Source organism: Vanessa tameamea, chromosome 29 (genome assembly GCF_037043105.1).
Source record: "Vanessa tameamea isolate UH-Manoa-2023 chromosome 29, ilVanTame1 primary haplotype, whole genome shotgun sequence".
NCBI lineage: Eukaryota > Metazoa > Arthropoda > Insecta > Lepidoptera > Nymphalidae > Vanessa > Vanessa tameamea.
The window spans coordinates 4,855,494-4,879,844 of record NC_087337.1 but is presented as its reverse complement, the minus strand read 5'-3'; the positions used below and the strand labels follow the sequence as shown (position 1 = coordinate 4,879,844).

Genomic DNA, 24,351 nt, shown 5'->3' with positions numbered 1-24,351 from the left:
ACAAAAATACTAAGTATTGCTGCATATTGTTTATTATTGAGGAAATCATACAGCTGGCAGTTGATAAATAATTAAAATATTTAAAAGTGTTGTTGTTGCTGACAGTTGATAAATAATTAAAATATTTAAAAGTATCAAAAACTAATCAAGTCTCCACATATTATCTGAAAAGCACAAACAGAAGCCGACGTAGGCTAGAATGATACATCTAATTACGCAACTTTAAGAATTCCTATAAATCCATTTGACGGTAGAATATCTAAGCGAGTGGTACCCTACCCGGTAGGACTTGGAAAACTTCCACCAAGTAAATATTTGAGATTAAAACATAGACAATCTGTGTTTATAATTCATCTCGTACTCGGTGGTGGATAGCGTCGTGAGATCTGTATGTTTCGGATGAAATTCAGCTACATGTGTATTCAGCATTGGATCTGTGCATGAATCCTGGAACTTTCTCAGGAGGTCTTAACCAGCAGGGGAATATTAAAAGACGAATGCTTAATGTGATTTGTATATTCGCTTTAACTTATCGTATTTTTAAGTAAAGTAAGGTGAAGCCTATATACATATATCCCAATGCTGGGCAACGGTCTCTACTCATGTGGAGCAGGCTTCATTCAGACGGTGTGATCGGTAAACGTAAAGGCGGCTTTAATCACACTGGCTCATTATATCTCTAAACTACGAATACTTATCTAATCGATCATATGATGTCCATTCATAAGGTATTGAAGATTTTTTTATTTATTAATCTTGGTCAATCAAAATGTGTGAATTAAAAAAAGTAGCCGTTGACGAAAGGTCATTGAACTGTGGAATTTTAACCGCTTTGAATCCCGAGTCGGACTTTTGTTTGTCGTATGTTGTGTAATACTCGCAGTTACTCGACTACGCTGACAGGAAGATGTTCGTGTTTTTTTTTTACAGAGTCGAAATTAATTATTATATCTACATAGTATGAAACAGAGTTGCTTTCTGTCTTGGATCTTTTAAACTAATCAACGCATTTTAATAAACAGAGTGATTCAAGAGTAAAGTTTATAGGTATAATACGTACCTACATGTTATAAAAAAAAAACAAGAAATTAAACTTAGTGTTTTTTTTTCTAATTATGTTTGTTTTTATTGTTTTACTTATTGTTTTTGTGCCGATTTGTTGTTCACACTGATAGGCCGTGCGAATTTGGGATGGGTAGCTAACTATATAAAAAATTGTAGGTACATACAGGTCTGTCTGTGTTGACGGTTGAGGACTTATTTGCCTGGAGGCAATCCTGGGTGTCAAATCAGTCCATACTTAGTATAATGAATTTTCACCGGTACTGAAACCATGTTGTTCTAACTCGACATTCACAAAGCATAGCAATTTAAATTCTCTTTAAAAAAAATGAAAAGAATCTTAAAGTTATATATTTTCTCCAGTGAAAGACCTACATAGTCATCATGTTAGTCTACACCTCTCACTCTAAAGCCTAGCCTATTCTAAAAGGAGTGAAACTAGGCAAACCTTAGATTTATATTATATTCCAACCATAACAGGAGAAAAGCCAAATAAACAACATTTGACAGCAAATTGACGCGAGATCAGTGGACGAGAGCTTGATTAATCTATGATATTAACTATGGATTTGCAAAAAAATGCCGTTTTGAACGTCGTCGAAACTGTTATCGGAATTTTTGAAGTAAAATTAAAGTCGAAATAACTTGTTAAGTGTAATAATAGTGTTGTATTAAAAATAAAGATATTAATCATAAACTCTTAGTGGTGCACAATATAGCTGAGTTATTAGCAAATTGCATGAAATACGTAAATCTAAGGTTTGTTTATCTTTTTTCCTGCTTCCATTGGAATAGCCTATACGTATTCCATGTGATTTACTAATAGATCAGCTATGTTGTGCACAAGCAGTTCTTGATTTATATATCTTATTTATAATACAACACTACACTTAACGACTTATAATCACTTTAATTATATTTCCAAAATTCTGATAACGACTCCGTCGACATCAAAATACGCCATTTTTCGCGAACCCATAATGAATATCATATCATATATTATTCCAGATCTCGACCAATGATATTGCGTCATTTCGACATCAAAACTGTTTATTTACTTACTTTATTATATAGGTAGCAGACAGGAGACTAGGATATCTGATTGCAATTGGTGACAACCCATAATATATTGTGTCCGTGAATATCTGATGAGCTTGTACCTGAGTTTGCATCATACTCTACCACCAAGTAAGATGACTTACTTCGATCCCTAAGTTGGCCAAGCTTTGTGACCTTAATAATCGTAAATAATATATATTATTGATGCTCGAGACGTGTATTATTACGATTTTGATCGTAATTTAATTGGACATTACATAAAAGAAACACGCGGAGCCTTCAGTGAGATGTCTTAGATAAGTATACGTCAGATTATTATGATTGTTTTCTAAGTAATTGATTCGGTTCCAAGTTGTAGCTTTAATAATAGAATAAGGAAATACGTATGGTATTGTAAAAAATAGACTTTAATGAGTTACATTAATATGCCACCATGTTCTACCGACGTTGGGAACTAAGATGTTATGTTCCTTGAGCTTGTAGTTTACTGGTTCAATCACCGAAAACTTATCAAATCAAATGTATTTTATTCGAATTTCACAATAAAGTACCACCGTTTTGGAAAACAGCTTCCAGCTGAACTGTTTGAAACTCGTATAGTTGTTCTTACGTAACGTATGTATTTTGTACTATGTCTTAAAATAGCCTAAATTCATTTTAGTATTTCATAAGAATTTTTGACATTAAGTCCTTAAATATAAATAGATATGAATTAAAAATAGTTACTGCATAAATCATGACCGCGTGGAATGGTGGCAAGAATGCTAGCAGCATTTCCCCGTTGAATCGCAATTCCGATCCTCTGGGCTAAAAACGAACCAGCCCTGCTGTCACCAGCGCAGGCAATGCTTTCAATGAAGCTTTATGCACTGCTACTCCAAGGTCCAAGTGTTTTAAACACCAAATTAAATTAAAATAATTTGGATTTCTTACAATAAATAAATATTAAAATATTCAACATGAAGTTCACGCTTGTCACGATAATATAATCTTAAGGCGGGTGCAAGTGCGTAACCTAGCTATTTATAAGATAATATTATATACTAAAACCTTCTCCGAATCACGCTGCATCCTCTGGTGTAAGTTTTATGGATATTCGTTTAGAATTTGTGACAGTTATTTTCAATTTTAAAGTCGGACAGTTTACATAAAAATGTTTTAAAAAAACGTTTATTGAGTGTCATTTAGCTGAATTTATAATGTCATAGTTAAAATATTTGTCTTGTTTTTTTTTTTAATTTTAAAGCTGAGAATGTAGATACGCGTTGTTTCCTGTGGTTTATATCGTAGAGAACCTCTCTGAAAGCCAGTACTTTTCGCCGTCAATATTTTGAATTAGTTGTCAACTGCCGCTGCCGTTTTAGGTGTTCGTCGTCAAGTATAAGGCATGAAAAGTGTCCTTTTTTTATGATATCGGTAGGCGGACGAGCATATGCGCCAACTGATGGTAAGTGGTCACCGCCGCCCATAGACAATGGCGTTGTAAGAAATATTAACCATTCCTTACATCACCAATGCGCTACCAACCTTGGGAACTAAGATGTTACGTCCCTTGTGCCTGTAGTTACACTGGCTCACTCAACCTTCAAACCGGAACACAATACTGTTACTGCTATTTGGCGGTAGAATGTCTGATGAGTGGGTGGTACTTACCAGACGGGCTTGCACAAAGCCCTACCACCAAGCCTATGTTCTTCCTTAGAGTTCAAATAACAAATTCTTGCCAAATAACAAATTTAATTAGATTCGGTCGAGTGGTTTCGGTCGTGATTGACCAAAAGACATACAGAGTTATTTTCGCGTTTATAATGTTAGTACTTATGTTTTAGTGCCGTATACGTTGTATGGGCAAGAAAAAAAGTTGTGATGTTTAAGTTGAGTGTGTATGTTAGTTGGTTTAGATAAAATCTTGCAAGCTGGATTAGAAACCTCTTCCTCTTTTCCAACGCAGTTGGAATTTTACACGTTGGTCCATTTTTATTCTGACCATTACCCGATCCTACAGGATTGACTTGAGTAGTTAACTCTGAACCGTCATTTGTATGGACAAGAAATGTTTTGTATAAAAGCTTGTTCATAAAATACAAGCGACTCGACCCGGCTTAAAAAAATATTAATAGCAATTTATTTATAAAGAAAATTATATTATATAAATCTAATTTATACTCTATAGCGCTCAGCAATAATGTAGCTTCCTACCAGGGATTACCCCCTATATACAAACATGCGAATTATACCTCTTTATGTTATTTGTATTTTTCTTTTATTAATATTTAATTTTAGCATATCCGTTTCCTTTACTAACACACTGACTGAAATCGTTAACCCTAAGCCTAAAAATATTTATTATTGACGGTATTTGCGGTTCGATTTCACGAGATCGCGTGTTCGGAGCCGGGCCGTGAACTTTGTTACCGATTGAATTAGGTTAGGTCTTATTTTCAGTGCTCCGGTACCAAGTACAGAGTAACACGATGCATGAATAAAACTAGAGTTTAAATCATTTATCACGAACTTTGAAGGCTCTATTTATTAAGTAATCTTTGGTTTTATGAATATTAAAGATAAAAAAGCGTCGACTTAGTATTAATTGCCTTCTACGCTGGATATATAAAAAAAATGTTGTGTAGTGACATAGTCTGTAATTAAAATGGTGGGAAAGAGTAACTTTTGAGTTTCTTGCCGGTTCTTCTCGGTAGAATCTTCTTTCCGAACCCATGGTAGGTTTAAATTTCATTCAACAGTGTAACATGACTATTCAAAGTGATCTTATGAGCCTACTTGAGTGAAGAATATTTTGCTCTGATTGAAATCCTACTTGATGGTAAGGCTTTGTGTAGGGCTGTCTGGGTGTTACCACCCACTCATCAGATATTCTACCGCCAAACAGTAGTACTCAGTATTGTTGTGTTCCGGTTTGAAGGGTGAGTTAGGTAACTACAGGCACAAGAAACATAACATCTTAATTCCTGAGATTGGTTAAGTAAAGAATGATTAATATATCTTACAGCGTCATTGTTTACGGCTGGTGGTGACATCCAGGTGTCCCATTTTCTCGTCCGCCTTACATAAAACATAACATAATCAGCCTGTAAATTTCCCACTGCTGGGCTAAGGCCTCCTCTCCCGTTGAGGAGAAGGTATGAAGCATATTCCACCACGCTGCTCCAATGCGGGTTGGTGGAATACACATGTGGCAGAATTTCGTTGAAATTAGACACATGCAGGTTTCCTCACGATGTTTTCCTTCACCGCCGAGCTCGAGATGAATTATAAACACAAATTAAGCACATAAAAATTCAGTGGTGCCTGCCTGGGTTTAAACCCGAAATCATCGGTTAAGATGCACGCGTTCTAACCACTGGGCCATCTCGGCCTCGGCTCGTCCGCCTACCCATATAATAATAAAATTAAATTATTATAAATGCAGAAGTATTTTGTTACGTTCTCACGTCTTAGAGACCAGATAGAGAGAGCCGAGATGGCCCAGTGGTTAGAACGCGTGCCTCTTAACCTTCTCCTCAAAGGGAGAGGAGGCCTTAGCCCAGCAGTTGGAAATTTACAGGTTGTTAATGTATGTAAAATATAATGTCACGTCTTAACGACTCGTTGATTATGATGACATTTCTATGTGTTATCATATGTACAGAAAATGGCACAGGGCTAACCTAACCTAACATCTAAACCTACCCTCTTATAGACTGCGAATCATAGGACGGAAGTTAGTAGACGATGAATAGTGTTGTTCTTTTTTGTCGATCTTTTAGACAGGATATAATATAATTAACAAATATACTTCGTTGTGATGTGTATGATGTATATCTATTTTAATATAGTCATATAAGTAGTCTTGGTGAAAATTAAGACGCAACAATAGCACAATGGTTAAGGGCAGTCGATGTGAAACTTCGCAGGACCACGTCCCTACTTCTTAAAACAATCTTTAAGCCTAGTTGGAGGATTAAAAAGGAATATAAGCCAACCCTTAGTTAAATTATGACATTGCTACTATATTTTAAAAAAAAATACGGCCCAAGAATTGCAGGTACAACAATTTTTCTATATACATATATATATGTATAGAAATAGATGCAATTTTGTGTTTGAAATAAATTAAATGATGCCGCTCTCTCTTGCGTGATACGAGCTGCGTATGTGCGACAATAACAGAAATAATATCATGTTACACTTAAATAAAGACGGCACGTCGAGATCGTGGGAACATAATCTATTTAAATACAGGAAATATATAATTGTATGCAATACGAGCAATTAAATTCAACAAGCGTCTAGATGTGAGCAACAATATGTCTGGCGTTTTGAATATTGTTAACACTTAAATCCTAAATACTTGGATTTTATTAAAAAAAAAAATGTTTTTAAAGCGACGTTATTTGTTTGAACTGTCGTAGTGAATACTTTAGTCCGTTTCGATGGTAAGACGAGTAACGCTACATAAACAACGTTGACCTTGAATTGTCTCGATATGATTGGTCGAGATTTTGAATAATCTGTGGTGATTAGAGATGAACTTGTTAGTATACCATGGTTGTATCGTAAGGGTGCTCGGTTCATCGTGTGGCAGAAGGACAAACTCCGTCCCCGGGGCTTGCGTCTCGGGTGTAGGTTTAAGAGCATGGCAAGGCATCGACGCTCGTGTTGTCCTCCCTGCCTAACCAATCGGTAGGAAACTATTAGCGCAACTTTGATGATTAGATGTATCTGTGAAAAAATGACGTTTATACTCACTGCCCCAGAATTCACTCAAGAAAGTCACTATTGCTACTACTAAACATATTATTATAATTTAAATTTAACGTATAATTGTTGTGTGCCAAAAGAAATGAGCTTAGTATAGTTGAATTAAAAAACACAGAACGGCTTACCTTAAGAAATCTTGAAAATTAAACAAATTAAAATACTAATTAAATACACAAACAATAACAGAAAAAAAAAATGTATTCATAAATTAAATTATTCAACAAAATCATGTTCGAACTTGAGCACAATGTTTTCCGTATAAATAAAGTTTGAATAAAACCTCTGCTTCTAACGCGTGAATTTCACGAAATTCAATGTCAATGCCAATGCTCTTTATACTACTCGTGTTCTGCAGGTGTTGGTACATTTTTAGGGATAAAAAGTAACCTGTGTGCTATTCCAGAATATAATCTATCTCTCTGACGAATTTCATTCCGATCGGTTCAGCCGTTCTGGTGTTATTGAGTAACAAAAATCTTTCGCATTTAAAATAATATTATAAGTAGTATTATTTTCCGACACGCGGTGCATCTTTTAGTATATGTTTTATGATCTATTCCAACCATAAGAGGAGAAAGACCAAATAGACAACATTTGACAGCGAATTGACGCGATATCATTGGTCGAGAGCTTGATTAATCTATGTTATTCACTGTGGATTTGCGAAAAAATGGGCTTTTGAACGTCGACGAAACTGTTATCGGAATTTTTGACGTAAAATTAAAGTGGAAATATGTAGTTTAGTGTTATAGTATTGTATTATAAATAAAGATATATTAATCATAAACTCTTAGTGGTGCACAATATAGCTGAGTTATTAGCGAATCGCATGGAATACTTAAATGCAAAGTTTGTTTATCTTTATTCCTACTTTGATTGGAATAGGCTATATGTGGTTAATGTAGGTTGTTGAAAGTCTACTGAAATATTGGTGACAATTTTTTTTATTGATATATGTGTATTTAGACGAACGAGACGGCCCTTAGACTTTCGCTACCAAACTTGGACCTAAGATGTTATGTCCCTAGTGCCTATAGTTTAACTGACCGATTAAACCAGAACGCAACAATACTGAGTATTGTTTGGGAGTAGGATGTCTGATGAGAAGGTGATACATACCCAGACGGACTTGCCCAAGACCAATTTTTCATACAATAATTACGACCTGGTTTGTTTATTTGGACATGTACTATTGAAAGCTTCTACATTCTTGTTAGGTCTATTATTTCAACGACATTCGAAATGTTCTTAAAATAACACTCAAATATACGATAATAATTCTAAATTTGTAATACATTAGGGTTACATTCGCCTGTATATTGTTATGTATCATTGTTGCGTTCTATTTCTATGTATTGCTCAAGTCTCTGTGAAATTTCCATCTTGTGTAGTTGGCTAGTGAACACGAGTGGATTTCTTTGTAACATACTTAATAATATTTTTTTAATGACAACTGTCATACAGTGCACAGCCTAAACCGTTGGGTTTAACAAGATGATATCTTCCACAGGGATTTCTTATGGAACGTAAGTGAGCCCAAAGAATATTTTTTTTCAATATTCATCCGCAAAGGGTGTTAAATAGGGGGTGAAAGTTTATATGGAAATTCTTCATTTTAATGTTAGAAATATGGAAATCAGCTTCGGTTAATGAGTTAACCATTTTGGGAATTCGTTACTAAAAAGCGTAAAATAGGGGATGAAAGTTTGAATATCCAAGTAAGCCTACGGCCAATCAAAGATATTTAGATACCTTACATATTGGGGTATTTAAGCAAGAGCACCACGTTTTAAGTGTGGTCTTTTATTAAAATCGTTTTTTGTAATACATAACGTTGCTATAATTTTTCTTCTTCACCAGTGTCGATAAAATCAAAGTATTCCTGATACGAGATTAAATCTATACTTATAAAATTGGAGTGTCTGTTTGTAATATTAAAATAACCGCTTGCAACTAAATGTATATGTATTTTATACACGGTACATATACCAATTTTTTTTTTTAATTTTTGTCTGTCTGTATTAGTTCCGGTTAATCTTTGGAACGGCTGGACCGATTTTGACGGGACTTTCACTGGCAGAAAGCTGATGTAATAAGGGGTAACTTAGGCTACAACAACAACTTTTTTGTTATATATATTTATTTATTTTTTATGTCATTGGTTGGCGGACGAGCATATGGGCCACCTGATGGTAAGTGGTCACCACCGCCCATAGACAAAGGCGCCGTAAGAAATATTAACCATTCCTTACATCACCTATGCGCCACCAACCTTGGGAACTAAGATGTTATGTCCCTTGTGCCTGTGATTACACTGGCTCACTCACCCTTCTAACCGGAACAACAATACAGTGTACTGTTATTTGGCGGTAGAATATCTGATGAGTGGGTGGTACCACCCAGACGGGCTTGCACAAAGCCCTACCACCAAGTGAATATAGTTGTTGAATATAAAACTGCCAGTGGTTCGGGATGTAGATTATATCGGAAATATTTTGGGTAGTTCCTCTTTTATATCACTTCTTCTATTCTGAAAATCAGCGTCAGTTAAAAAATCCTACATAGATAGATATTGTACCGCCAAACAGCAGTATTTATATTATTAGTATAAATAGAAGTATTACACTAATATATTAAGTGCCACTCAAAGACAGGCGAGAGCAGTTCATAGTTTTTTTTTTTTTTTCGTCTAATTTTGTATATATTTTGCATAAATATATATTAACGTGGTCCCTAAAAACATTTTATGTATTAAGTTTCCGACGTTTATAAATGTATCTCCTGCTCGCTTCGTTTTGAAACTCGGCAAGGTGTATCAAATTATACGTATAAATATAATATTTGGGATTTTGTCCTATAAAAAAAATATTGCTCTGCTTTATATATATATATAAGATTTTTTCTGGTATTCTTTTTATTAGGACGACACAGTTAATGAAACACAATTGAGTTTCTCTGTAAAAAGAGGTTTATTTGTTTAATTTTACAATAATAGAAAATAAAATAAAAGTTTGTATTAACCTACGCATTGTTTTATAAAAATAATATTTACGCACCTGTTAAAAGAGAAACGACATTTAATGTTTATTTATTAACAATGTCTGTTCCTAAATCAGAAGATACTTTATACTTTACTTTTCACAATCACGAGATTGATTCTAGGTTCGCGGAATTCAAATTAAAGAAAAATACATTATTTTCTTTACATATATATATATATATATATATATATATATATATATATATATTTAAATAAATATAAAATTTTTTATATTAGGAAGATAATTAAATAAAATAATTATGATAACCACTGGTTTATTTTTTTATTGGACTGGATTTTTAAATAGGTTAACACCTTTCGAAGTAGAGGTTTTATTTGCTCGGTAATAGAGCTTTGTGCAAGCACGTCTGATTAGGTACTACTCAGGATATATATATTCGATCGTCAAATAGTAATACTTAGTATCGTTGTGATCCGGTTTGAATCTTTTAGTTACATAGTCTAATATAACTAAAATAAGATATATTTTTAAGCACCTTCACGTGATATCCTTCACGTAAAGCCCGCTACACACCTAGCTTAATATATATTAATATACCGTACTATCTATATTAATAATTCCGTGCAGGTCTACCATAGACTTGATCGAAATCTATGGATAATTATAGATCATTAAAAAATTTTATATTTTTAATCGATATCACATATCCACATATATAAATATAGTATAATCGAGATATTTCTATATTAAATAAATGAAATTCAATGACGTGACAGTTCAACGGGCGGCCATGTTTGACTTTTACGGGTGCGTTCAGAAAGTTTGTTCCAAATAATAATTTCGTTGGTCTACGGTAGTTAGTATATTCATATTTGTTTAGTTTTATTTATTTTACCCAAGTGAAGTCAGGTTTTTATCTAGTAATATATATTTTGCCTTCATTTCATTGATACCAATAATTAATTCTGATTTCAAAATACAATTAGTATGAATTCAACGAGTCTCGACGAGGTTGGTGACGTCACAGAAATATATCATAGGTGTTTGGGTCGCACGGAAATGAGTATAGAAAATACATATATCGTACTATGCCCAGCTATAGTTTATATTATATTATTTTAGTTAGGTGTGTCACAGGCTTAGTGCTCTCCATTGTCAGTTTTATATATAACGGATCGTTATTATACAACAGTAATCTGTTATTAACGAACCGTTAAAGTCGGTCCGATACGTCAAATAAATGCGACTTCCAAACTTACGAAACATTTATATAAGTACGCTTTTGAATTTTATCGTGACAAAAACGAAACGTTCACTTGAATATAGTAACAAGACATTTGTATACATACAGACTAATATTGGAGTTTGTTGTTTAATACTGACCCCCATTAAATTTAAAGCTACCCCCGATTCGGAAAGTAGATTCTATCGAGAAGAACCGGCAACATTTTAGTCCAAACTTTTTTTATGTTTAATATCTTTTATTTTATTTTATCAATATATCCTTTTATATGAGATTTAATTTTTTTAATAGGCCAAGATAAAAATGGTTGTGGGATCTTATTAAAGAAACGAATACCGTGTCCCAGGCAGGATGTATTAACTTCGCGAAGTCGGAAACTAGGCCTTATTAGTTTACCATTTTTAAAGAAGGTCTTGACTTCTGCTGGTGTTTGTGTTAATGTAATAGTTAATTAAATAGCTATTATACACAATAATTAGTTAGTATGTCTGTACTTATGTTTGGTAAGAACAGTAGCTTTTTTTATTATGAAGTACGTAGGCGGACAGGCAAATCCCGGGTTAGATTCCCGGCCGAGTCGATGTAGAAAAATGTATGTTGTCTTGGGTCTGGCTGTTTATGGTCGTTACGTCTGATTTTCCATAACACAAGTGCTTTAGCTACTTACATTGGGATCAGAGTAATGTATGTGATGTTGTCCTATATTTATTTAATTAAAAAAAAAAAAATGTTGGACATACTCTGTAGTTACAACGTTGGAAAAGAGTAACCACTGAGTTTCATGTCGGTTCTTCTCGGAAGAATCTAAGCGGTGGTAGCTTTAATATAATACTGAAGAATTACGATTTAAAAGTGCTTTTATGAACCTATTTGAATGAAGAATATATTCGAGTCTAATGAACAGGATTAACTTGTAAAATGATTATTTAAAAGTGATCCGCAAGTCCCCCGGGCGCGTGCAAGGTGCTCTAATGCGCTGAGTTTTTTTTTTTTGCGACTGGTTATCAACGGCCTCTACCTGCCGCCGGGCGGCTACAGCGGCCGCTCCCCCGTTTGCAGGTTTCATCGGGTTAAATGACGTTTTCTAATTACTCAGCCTTGACACTATCGACATCATTATGACGACTCGTTCCCAAACAGGGAGTCATTGTTTTATTATTGAAGTTTTTGTTAGGTTTTTTCCTTTCACTAGTTCCTTGGTGATCGCTATTTATGTTCCTCGTTCAACGCTTTCTCCTAACCATCAGATGTCGGTGGGCCTTCAACGGCGCGTCCCCGCGCTGGACGAGGCCGGGGGCGGCGTCCCGGCCGCCTGGAAGTCCAGCGAGCCACCGTTCCCGGCGTTCGCGCCGCCCGCGGGCTCGCCGGCAGGCCCGGCCTTCGCCGCGTCCCCCGCGCCCTCGACCCCCGGCCCGGGACCCGGGTTCGCGGGGCCCTACGCGGCGGCGGGCCCCTTCGGCAGCCCGTCGGCGAGGCCGGGCTCCGGCGGCGGCTTCCCCCCGGGCCCCCAGCAGGGCCACTTCCCGGGGCCCGGGTTCGCGCCGCCGGGCTCGCCGTTCCACCCTCACCCGCCACATCCGCCGATGCCGCCGCACCCGCACATGATGGCGCCACTGCCGCCACCTGTTGACAGGTTAGTTGGTTCGATTCTACGTTCGGTACTAATAGACGAAACACGAAAGAGACCGTGTTAAATAATTTTAACGAGGTCACACAATACATTGTTATCTACATATATTTATAATATAAGTTTAAACAAAACAACTAGGAAACTATACCATGTAACCATAATAACCCACTGCTGGGCAAATTCCTCCTCTCTCTATTGAGGAGAAGCTTTGGAGTTTATTTCACTACGCTGGTTCTCGTCTACTACCTGCAGGTTTTCTAACAATGTTTTAATAGTACAAATTAAGCATACGAGTTAAGTTTAAACAATATTACAAGTAAACTATTGTTTAGTGCCAATTTATAAAAGGCCGCGTCGTGGCCTTCCTGGAGTTGTTCTTGATTTTTTTTGATCGGAGTTGATTTAGAAGTGGAACGAGTGTTTTTGTTTTTGTTTCTATCCAAGTAACAACTATAAGATAAGTGGCTGCATTATAAAGTTTAAAATAAAATTTCTGTCTTTTGTCATGATTGATGTTATTTTTGAATATTCGTGAATGGACGATTTTTAAAAAGGGCCAGTGTTTATGGTCTTACGATGGACGGAAACGGATGTTGAACTACAAAGTCAGGTCCGGATTTAGAGGTCTGGAGGCCCTGCGGCAACAGAGGGGGAGGCCCCTGATTTTATTATTTTACAAAATAATGTGAAAACGTTCTATTTTTTGGTCTATCAGCTTTTTCAATTCTATTATATCTAGACATATATGTATATTAAAATAGTTAACGCATCAGAATTAGGTTTTAATCTAAGAATCTACCGGAAGACCCCTCTCTTGTGGAGGCCCCAGCTGCCCCCATCCTTAACCCCGGTTCTGTGTAAAAATGTGCCAGTCTAGTTATTTCTTGTTACCAATTGTTATTAGTTGAGCGCATAAGATTCTGACATATCTGATAGAGATTTTGAACTACGACAAATTACGATTTTGTACCTTACCACCTAGTGGTAAAAGGTCACCACCACCAGACATCGGCCCCGTAAGACCACTGTTTACCCTGGCACACTGAATAAGTTTATATGTTACTGTAAAAGATCGAACTAAAGTAAATCTCAAGATTTTCCACTACAACCTAAGATTTACCGACACGAGTTGGTAAATTTAAGTATTTATTATAAAGGGACGACTTTTTCGGACTTTTACCATTCCGACCTAACCGAACCTAACATGTAGATCCTAAGATTTACCAAGTGAATGATGGTAAAAGTTCGAATCCCAAAGTCTTATGGACATTTACCATTCATAATACAATAATAGCGCCGAATCTTTTCTTTTATTATTGATAGTTTGTCAAGCAAGTAGACCACCTGATGGTAAGTTGTAACGACCGTTGATATTCATTCTCACATCGCCAATCCACCACCAATCTTGGCGACTAAATAGTTACGGCATTCGTGCCTGTACCTCAGGTGGCCCATTTGCCAGCCTGCCTATCTATATTGAATAAAAAATTAAATACCGCGCTGGGGCCGCGTAATGTAATACGCTACAAATCGCTCTGTGTACCGGGGACAGAATTCTGCCCACCGGTGGGACCCTCGGTATTGGAGTTGTCCGTGGGCGTCAGTCGTCACTTTCCATCAGCTGTTCCTGCTCGTTTGCCACCATAGCCATAAAAAAATTATTAATAACACCTGTACCCCCAACCCCCTCCCTCACAATGGGGCGACGTCGCGGGCGGAAGCTAGTGATAATAATAATTTTTATTTCTTTATCTTACCAGGAATACATGAAGTCATGTCATATAGAATATGTTTATGAAATACAATGGGTCGAATAGTTAAACGACGTGCGCTATCTATATTAATAAACGATCTAATAATAACTTAACTGAAAAACTACTAGACCAATATACGTATAACTTATATCAGAAGATGTAACGCGTTTCGGAGAAGGATACGTTTATTAAATTAAGAATAAAATCAAATCAAAATATACTTCATTCAAGTAGGCTTTTACAAGCATTTTTGAATCGTCATTTAACGAACTATATTAAGTGAAGCTACCACCGGTCCGGAACGTAGATTCTACCGAGAAGAACCGGCAAGAAACTCGGTACTTACTCTTTTTAACATACAAAAATACAGTGATGTTAGTCATCCTGCCTGGAAGTCAACAAATATTATAGACTATTGGCATGACTATTATGAATTTTATGTTCTGGAGTTAAATATTATTATTAATTAAATATTAAACTGCTGCTGTAATGTATTCGAAATTAAATTAGAAACATATTAGACTTTGATCATCAATTTTATATTAATTAATATTTTAATTTATTATTATTTAAAGGCTTCATAAAGACGTACTTTAGTGTCCCTAGTCGGTAGCGTTGATTAAAACAATTAAAATTGTGTTCCATGTTTAAACTCATCTGAGAATATATTTATTTTTATTTTTTTTTATTGAAAATTGAGTTTGACGTAAATACAAAAAAACGATTTTTAAAAATAGAATATATTATATTATATTATTATATGTAAGAAAAAAAAATGGCGTCGATGCACGACGCGGTAAAAATCGCAAAATTATCCTCAGAGTAAAATAAAACGTGCCTGTGTGCGTGGGGCGAAGCTCGTTCGACGTTTGTGTGTGTGAGCTATAAAATTGCGCCAGTGTGAGTGCACAAATAAATGTAGGTGAACGCTGTGTAGGTATATATTTTGTGAAGCGGCGGTACGGTCGAGACGAAAAGCGTTAATTAGATTTTTAATTTGTTTTAATTTGTGATTATACGTATTTTTATGTTTATTTATACTTAACTTGGATTTGTTTGTATGGTCTTTAAGTTATTACATTTGGAAACAAATTAAAGGTTATAATTATTTGAGTGGTGTCGTTGTTGAGAGTTACAACATATTATTGTAAAGGGCCTAATTTTTATGCCAAAACTGGCTTTCTACATATCTTTAATACGCATACAAATTTAATTAAGTTATATTTGTGCGAAGTGGTTCGAATTTTATATTATATATTATAATTATAATAACATTAAAGATGAAAGTTATATAATGAGTATAGAACCGATCTAAATTGATTTCTGTTTTGTTACAAGTTTTTAATATGCTTTTTTAATTTAATAAATAATTATCTCTTTGATTATGTTATCGTACATAAAACGTTACAAAAACTATCCAAAACATTACAGATAGACTATGATAGTAAAACAGGTAACAGATTATCATTGTACGAACGTATTATAGAAAAATATCTTGTATTAGGAACATAGTTATCTTGACAGGTATGAATGTACCTAAAATTTAAAGTGATAATGCGAAAAAGTTAGATGTCTTGTTCGTAAGAGTATATGTTCAATAAGGGGGTAACTGAGAATATAGAGAAACAAACGCGTTGCAGTAAGTACGACTACAATACGTATTGTATTAGACGATACTACAAAGCATGGGAAATTCATTAAGTAAATTTGTGAATGAACGTTACGTCACGATATGAAATGTTTGGGTGTATTTAATGCTTTTAAAATCTTCTGCATAAATTGTATGTGACAGTGAATATTCTGTGAAATGTATGTTGACCAATTGCAATTTAACAGCTAAGCGGATTAAAATCTGTTTGAATATTAAATTATGTTTCATACCTCTATATAATACTTAGAGATATTGCCGATGGTAGCTTTGCTTAAAATAGTTCTGTGAAATTACGATTCGAAAGTGCTTGTAAAAGCCTACTTGAATAAAGTATATTTTGATTGCTAAATTCTTGATGAAGCTGTATGTTATTATTTCTATCAGTATAATAAATAATTATATTTTTTATTATCAATAAATAATGTTAATTTTAACATAGATCTTAATCTTTATTCAGATCAGATTTAATTAGATGATAAACCTGCTTAAAATAATCTCTTCCATATTATAGTACTTAACAATTAAATTAAACCTTCAATGCAGTAACATATTGTTAGAAAAAATTTAAACATTGTGATGATATAAATGTTTATACTTAAAACAAAAGTTCAGCAATTAAACAAAACTTAAACTTAGTTCAAAAAGACTACTTAACACAGAATCTATGATCGAAGTTTTAACCTTTTGTTTTTCAGTTAAGTTTAAAACAGCAGTTTCGAATCGTACCCGATGCATTAACTAATGAAATGGTTGTGGAGTGAATAACAATCACAAATTGATTTGTTTTAAAACAAATTCTGTATTATATATAATAAGGGTGAGTCTTTAAACTGGCCTTTTGTTTCGGATATGAATAAGCGACAACTTTATCAAAAGTGTTCGTTTTGTCGCGTTCCATGTTTATTTTGGATGTATAGTTTTGAATCGGAGTCTAATTGCTTTTAATTTAATTGCTTACTAATGTAAATGTAAAACGTATATAAATATAAAAAAGGTTTTCACTTATGGTCACACACAATCAGGTGTTTTTTAATATTTTAGGTTTCTTTAACGATCGAAATTAATAACAATTATTATTATAAATTATCTATATGTAAGATTGAACATTTTATCCAGATGTTAATTATCGTGTACGCGAACGATGCTTAAGCGTATCAATATCATAATCGTCGGTATTAAGGTTTCTTCCGAACATTCGAAGCATTCACTTTGTGATTTCAATTTAACGGTTTTATAAGTTCTTGAACAATAGTAGTAATTAAAAAAAAAAACAAATAATTAATACTTTTTTAAATCAAAATATCTTATTATTGTTTAGGTATGATCAAATGAAATCATAGAAATTCTCGCGAGGACTAACTGTAGCTAGTAAAGTGACAGCTCAATTTCGTTTTTGGGACAGATTGAAGATCGATTTATTGATTGCTATATATTTAAGGCACAAAAATATAGTATACAAAACATTATCAACAAATAGTAATAAAACGATAACTAGTAAATTAAATATTATCAAAACATAACAATTATTTTGTATAATAATATATAATTAAAAATAATAAATGAAATACATTTTGTCACCGACTGTACGCGCCCACCCCGAGTACCACCTACCTATCTATCCATCGCTACGTACCGTGGTACCGCTTCGCCCATTACCACTTGACCTCCCTCAACCCGCGCGCCTCCAATATCCACCCGCTTCTAAACGCGCGCGGGTGACGTTACACGGCTCAGCTTAAACCGGCCGCTCTGTACATAAGTAAAGACTATAGACTCGGTCGCTCGAGTGTCGTCTGCCCGCGCTCCGATCAAAATCATTCGAAATACGAAATGGTTTGACGTATTCTTGATTTTTTAAATTTACCTTCTATTTCCGTGGTTTTCTTTAAACCTGCCCAACACGTTTGTTTATTTAATTTAACTTTAAAGTGTGAGTACTTTGTGTGTTAATTTAGGGCCGATTTTTTTTTTATTCAGTTTTTTTTTCTACATCTAATACTCATTCTCCATTTTCGTTTGTTACCGTAGTATAAAAAATAGTACTACGTATTCTTTCCCAGGTATAAAATACCTGTTCAAAAAAAATGTACCGTTTTAATGTTACTCTGTAGTCTGTACTTTCACCTGAGTTTGTGACTAATCGTAGAACATGAGAGAGGCATTTTTTTTTTTATTTGATCTTAAGGCACGAACGTCGTTTTTCAGATCTGTCGTGTGACAGGTTGGTCTTGTCAGTTCTTCATCTGACCTCCGCGACCCGTTGAAGTCGAACTCGTAATTGTAAAGCTTGGCGAATTAATCAGCCAAGTGTTAAAGATTGTTATGATAACATTGACCTCGTCGCGTTCGTGTGATGATGACGAAACTCAATGCCATCTTGGATCCCTCCAGTTGAGTTGAGTTGAGTTGAGTAGTCGATCGAACTTTATAATATAATTACATAATTAAATGCAATAGCTAAACAGTTTTACAGATGTTCCACCACTGTATAGCTATATTAAATATTGTTGTTTTCCGGTTTAAAGGGTGAGTGAGCCAGTGTAACTACAGTCACGAGAGATAACATCGTAGTTTCATAGCGCATTGGCCATCTAAGGAATGGTTAACATCTCTTACAGTGCCAATGTATATCGGCAGTGTTATGACCACTCACGATAATTCGACCTAATAGCCTTGAAATAAAAAAAGTGGAATATTTAGGTCAGAAAATTATGAATTAAGTTCAATTAAGCATCAAGCTTATGGTTTGGGTTCTGAGGATTCCACAGACAACGTGAAGAGTACTATATGTATGTGTATTTATAATATTTATATTTGCTATGCTGTACGTGGTTGCTATAATGGGGTTGGTTTCGCTATGACCTTCTCACCGCGGTCATTGTTTATGGAAAATAGCTTCAGGGCAGATAACATTAATGGAATTGTGATCCAACATAACCGGATAGATCAAAGAACAAACGGCTTTACGAGGCACGGGTGCGTAACCTCAGTGCCACCTGCTTAACGTCGGATTGTCACTGAAACACATCCTCGACGAACCCGAACGGGACCGGTTTTGACCATCGGTAAGGAAGTGTATTGCATCTGTATTGAGCTAGCTGCCAACGAGTGGGGAAGGACAGGTGTTAGGTTAGTCAATTTGGGAGGGCGCTGTGGTCTGGAGTCTCCTGCCTCCCGTCCTAGATGCCCACAATAGTCTTTGCATATCGTTACTCAGTCCTTGATTACACAGCACATAAACTTGATATGTTCGAAAAAAAAAAAAGTCGCTCCATATTTTCTAAGGGTATTTGACTTTCCCAGTCAAACCTTACATTACGTTACATTAACAGCCTGTAAATTTCCCACTGCTGGGCTAAGGCCTCCTCTCCCTTTGAGGAGAAAGTTTAGACCATATTCCACCACGCTGCTCCGATGCGGATTCGTGGATAATGCGGGTTGGTAGTCAAACCATGGTCGAATATAAAAGGGCGTCGAATACATGTCCTGCGCTGCTTCGATGGTTGAGGCCCTGTATACCCTTCCATCCAAAGCACTTCAATAGGAGTGGTGCCGCTTTTCACTCGAACAAAATGATCCTACTTACCCCGGCATGCACGAATCCCCACCAATGAGTAACCATTCACGATATAATCGACTCGTACGGCGAATTTCATAAGAATCCGTTCCGTTCGCGTGATTGAAGGACAGACTTCAAAACAGACGTCCTTTCACATTTATTATAATATTAATATTTCGTATTGGATATAGAGACTAGTATAGTATTGAATTTACTCGGTTGTGGGGTTCTGTGCAAGTCCATACCACCCACTCATTATTATTGACTGTATCACATAACACATTATCCGTCAAGGTGATCGTCATGCAAATTTTGTAAACACGCTCCCCCTAACAGCACAGAAAAAGTCATAGAGTCACCTGCATCAGATAAAGATCACACGCGGGCGAAGCCGCAGGCGGACAAGACATCTGAATATTGTTCGTAAAATACTATATGGGTATGTCTAGCTATCTGTTCTGTCTTCGAACGGAAATAAGTCTCCATATATAGTTTATATCGTAATGTATGTATATTGGTTTACGTGGTCGCGGTGCCAGTAAAGCTTCCAGTCGTCATGGTTTTCTGATATCTTCAAAAATCGACGTCATTGCAGCCAGTTTACACAAAATTATTGTGGCGCAAACGATGTATAACCTATTCCAATGGAAGTAGGAAAAAATGTAAACAAACTTTGCATTTAAGTATTCCATGCGATTCGCTAATAACTCAGCTATATTGTGCACTACTAAGAGTTTATGATGAATACATATTTATTAATAATACAACACTGTTGCACTTAACTACTTATATCCGCTTTAATTTTACTTCCAAAATTCCGATGACAGTTTCGTCGACATTCAAAACGCCATTTTTTCGCAAATCCATCGTGAATATCATAGATTAATCAAGCTCTCGACCAATGATATCGCGTCAATTTGCTGTCAAACGTTGTTTATTTGGCTTTTTTCCTCTTATGGTTGGAATATAGTTTAAGGTGTCGTTTATATTTCTAATAACGACAATGTCTTAAGGCGGTGATGACCTCTAACTTATCAGGCACATGTCCCCGTAGTACGACACAACTTAGATGTAGCATCGGCAAAATTCGTAAAACCGATAACATCCGATTGAAGTACCTCTTCAAATCAATATTTATTTATATCTTATGCGGAAATGATCTTTACGCAAACGTAATAATTTTTAATGTCATATAACCAAATACAATCGTCAAATTACGTATACATATGTAACATTATAATACTACATTTAAATTGTGTCGTACTATATACCCAATGAATGTTATGAAGGTTTAATTAGATATATATATGTATGTCACCGTAATATTGTAAATACCGTTAGATTATAATCTATCTCGCGAGATTGTGAACGTTTACTCATCTTACAATAAAACATATAATTTCGATAGTTCATAATATTTCGGCTAGGTTAGGTTAGAGTTAAAATTTAACTGTAATTTACTTCGATAGATTATTAACTAACGAAAAATAATTCGTTAAATTGTAAACAGTATGTTACGGTTCGCAATATATCGACACAACAATCTTGAGATAGATTATAATCTAACGATATTTACAATTTTACGGTGACAAATAGATACTTACAAAATAGAAATTAATAAATATATTTAATTTATTCAGAAAAATAAAGCTTATCTGTTCACAAATTGAGGTCAATTTTTGCTCTCTCGCGTTAATACAAACGTATATTTAATTTACATTGTATATATACAAAAGATATAATCTTTAAAATTGTAATATCTCGCCTCCGTTCGCCATATTTGATCTATGACGTCACGGTTTAGCTGTTGACGTCCGGGACGTTTCTACGAATCAAACGAGTCCTCATTTATCAGAAACGGCTGAAGTGTCTTAAGATCTAGGTGGGAACATACATATGCACACACCAGACGAATATATTGTATAGTATATTAGAAACACAGAATAGTTAACTTTGATAAGAAAACACAGATAAACAACTTTGACCTTGAATTGACGCGATATCATTGGCCGAGAGCTTGGATAGTCTGTAGTATTCGTTATGGAAAAATGACGCTTCGAATATTCGAACTTTGGAAGTGAAATTAAAGTGGATTTAAGAAGTTAAGTGTAATAGTGTTGTATTATAAATAAAGATGTTATATTCATCATAAACTCTTAGTAGTGCACAGTATAGCTGAGTTATTAGCAAATCGCATGGAATACGTAAATCTAAGGTTTGTTTATCGTCAGTGCTTTTTCGATTGGAATTAAAAATATACGTTTTAATAATCGTAGTTGTAATTGTCATATACTTATATATGTATTTGAGAAGATTATGATTGAGGATAAGGTTTTACGGTTCATTGGTTTGGCAGTGACACGGCAACAGACAGACAAAGTTACTTTAACATTTATAATGTATATATATATATATATATATATATTTATAATATTAAAATAACAGCTTTGAACTACAGTTGGTCCAGTGGTTAGGACACGTGAATCTTGACCGATATTTGCGGGTTCAAACCCAGACGATTGATAATTTGCATGTGCTTATAAATCATCACGTGCTCGGTTAACCATGTGTCTGATAAAATAAGTTTCAAAATGTCGTCATTAAGAAGGAGGGAGGACATTTTGAGTATGTTGCTGTACTTTTTTTTTATAATATCGGTAGGCGGACGAGCAAATGGGCCACCCGATGGTAAGTGGTCACCACAGCCCATAGACAAAGGCGTTGTAAGAAATATTAACCATTCCTTACATCACCAATGTGGCGCAACCTTGGGAACAAAGATGTTACGTCCCTTGTACCTGTAGTTACACTGGCTCACTCACCCTTCAAACCGGAACACAACGATACTGAGTACTGCTGTTTGGCGGTACAATATCTGATGAGTGGGTGGTACCCACCCAGACGGGCTTGCACAAAGCCCTACCACCAATAATTCTTGTAAACGTTTTAAATAAGATACAATATAGCTAACTCAAGTCGTGATAAGATCGAATGGCCCGATGATACAAGTTTTGATTTTATAATCATCAACATTTATCGTTTCAATTAGATTGAATGCGTGTTAGGTCACGTCGCCAGTTGAACGATTAAAATCGACTCGTGTGAACGCGAGTTAATTTGCTACGAATACTTTGTAAAGTATTTCTTTATATATATACTTGTCAATGAATGAGGATATGTTCTTTTGTAATACATAACTGTAAATATTACTTAACTAATATCCTTAAAGTGCAAGATGGCTTCATGTCAAATTTCATCTAATTCAGTTTTTTAGTGGTTTGGGCGTGAAAGCGTACCAGACACGGGGCCGGATCTACCATATGGCTTTTTGGGCTTCAGCCCAGGGCCCCGTGGTTCAAGGGGGCCCCAACTAAGTCAAGTCAAAAATAGACGATAATGCTAAATAATTAATAATTTCATTAAATTAAACAGGTCGTATGGTTTCAAGTCTACGTTCAGATATGTCTAAGGGGCCCCCTTAGTAGTGTTAGCCCTCTAGACTTACGGTCCGGCCCTGAACAGATAGACAGCTTTCGCATTCCAAAAACAAAATATACTTTATCCAAGTATTTACTTTTGAATCGTCATTTTACAAAACTATATTAAGTGAATCTACCAACGGTTCGGAATGTAGATTCCACTAAGAACCGGCAAGAGACCTACTGAGTCCCTCTTTTTACTTTTACAATATTTGAAATACAAAGTCATGTTAGTTAAATACAATTATATATGTATGTTATGTCTCCTGCCTGGAAGTCAACAAGCATTAACTCCACGCTTTTTTATCAGCTATATAATCTTGTGTTGAATAATGTGCTTTATTTAATAATATATTTTTATTTTTTATTTTATTATCGATTAATACTTTATTTAAATAAATATTGGACAAAATCACACACATTACTCTGATCCCAATGTGAGTAGCTAAAGCACTTGTGTTATGAAAAATCAGGCAGACGGCACCACAAACGCCCAGACCCAAGACAACATAGAAAAATTTAACTTTTTTTATATTGACTCGGCCGGGAATCGGACCCGGGACCTCGGAGCGGCGTACCCATGAAATCCGGTGTACACACTACTCGACCACGGAGGTCGTCAAAATCGTTATCGTCGTCGTTATGTATAATAATATCATATAAGTACATATGCCCTTTGTTATTTATGTTATATATTATGTTTATGATAATTTGTGAATTTTCAAGAAATTAATTAATTATTAATTTATTTCACGAGGCATTATTCGAAATCGTTCACAAATTATATATAAATGTTAATTATGTACTACGGTTAGCTGACGTAACCTATATTTAGGTATGAATACTTAACCGAGGGGCGAGCACGTGAGGGCGGCCACCCCCTCAACGACGCTGCTCTCCTAGTACCCCACGGAGTTGTGCCGATATTTAACAAGAATTTAAACGTGGAATGTGCGGATTTTTTCTTCCAGGGGCACAATTATTTTGGAATTATTTCAATGTACTTTATGTATTATTGAAAACTAGCTATCCGTCCCGACTTCGCACGGGTTAGATAAGGGTCTATTTACACAACCTTTAGATTGAAGAATTATTATTTAAAAAAAATCTCGTTTTTTACCGGTTAGGAAAGTTGAAATACTCGGCTTTTC

General features: G+C 35.2%; 1 protein-coding gene across 1 annotated transcript in view; it reads left to right on the top strand.

Annotated features, from left to right (window-relative positions):
* Positions 1-24,351, top strand: part of LOC113403266 (LIM domain-binding protein 2) — a 56,368-nt gene that overhangs the window by 5,806 nt on the left and 26,211 nt on the right. Inside the window, exon 2 of the mRNA XM_026643738.2 lies at positions 12,375-12,760. Coding sequence (XP_026499523.1) covers positions 12,375-12,760 — 386 coding nt within the window. The remainder of the gene's footprint in view (positions 1-12,374; positions 12,761-24,351) is intronic.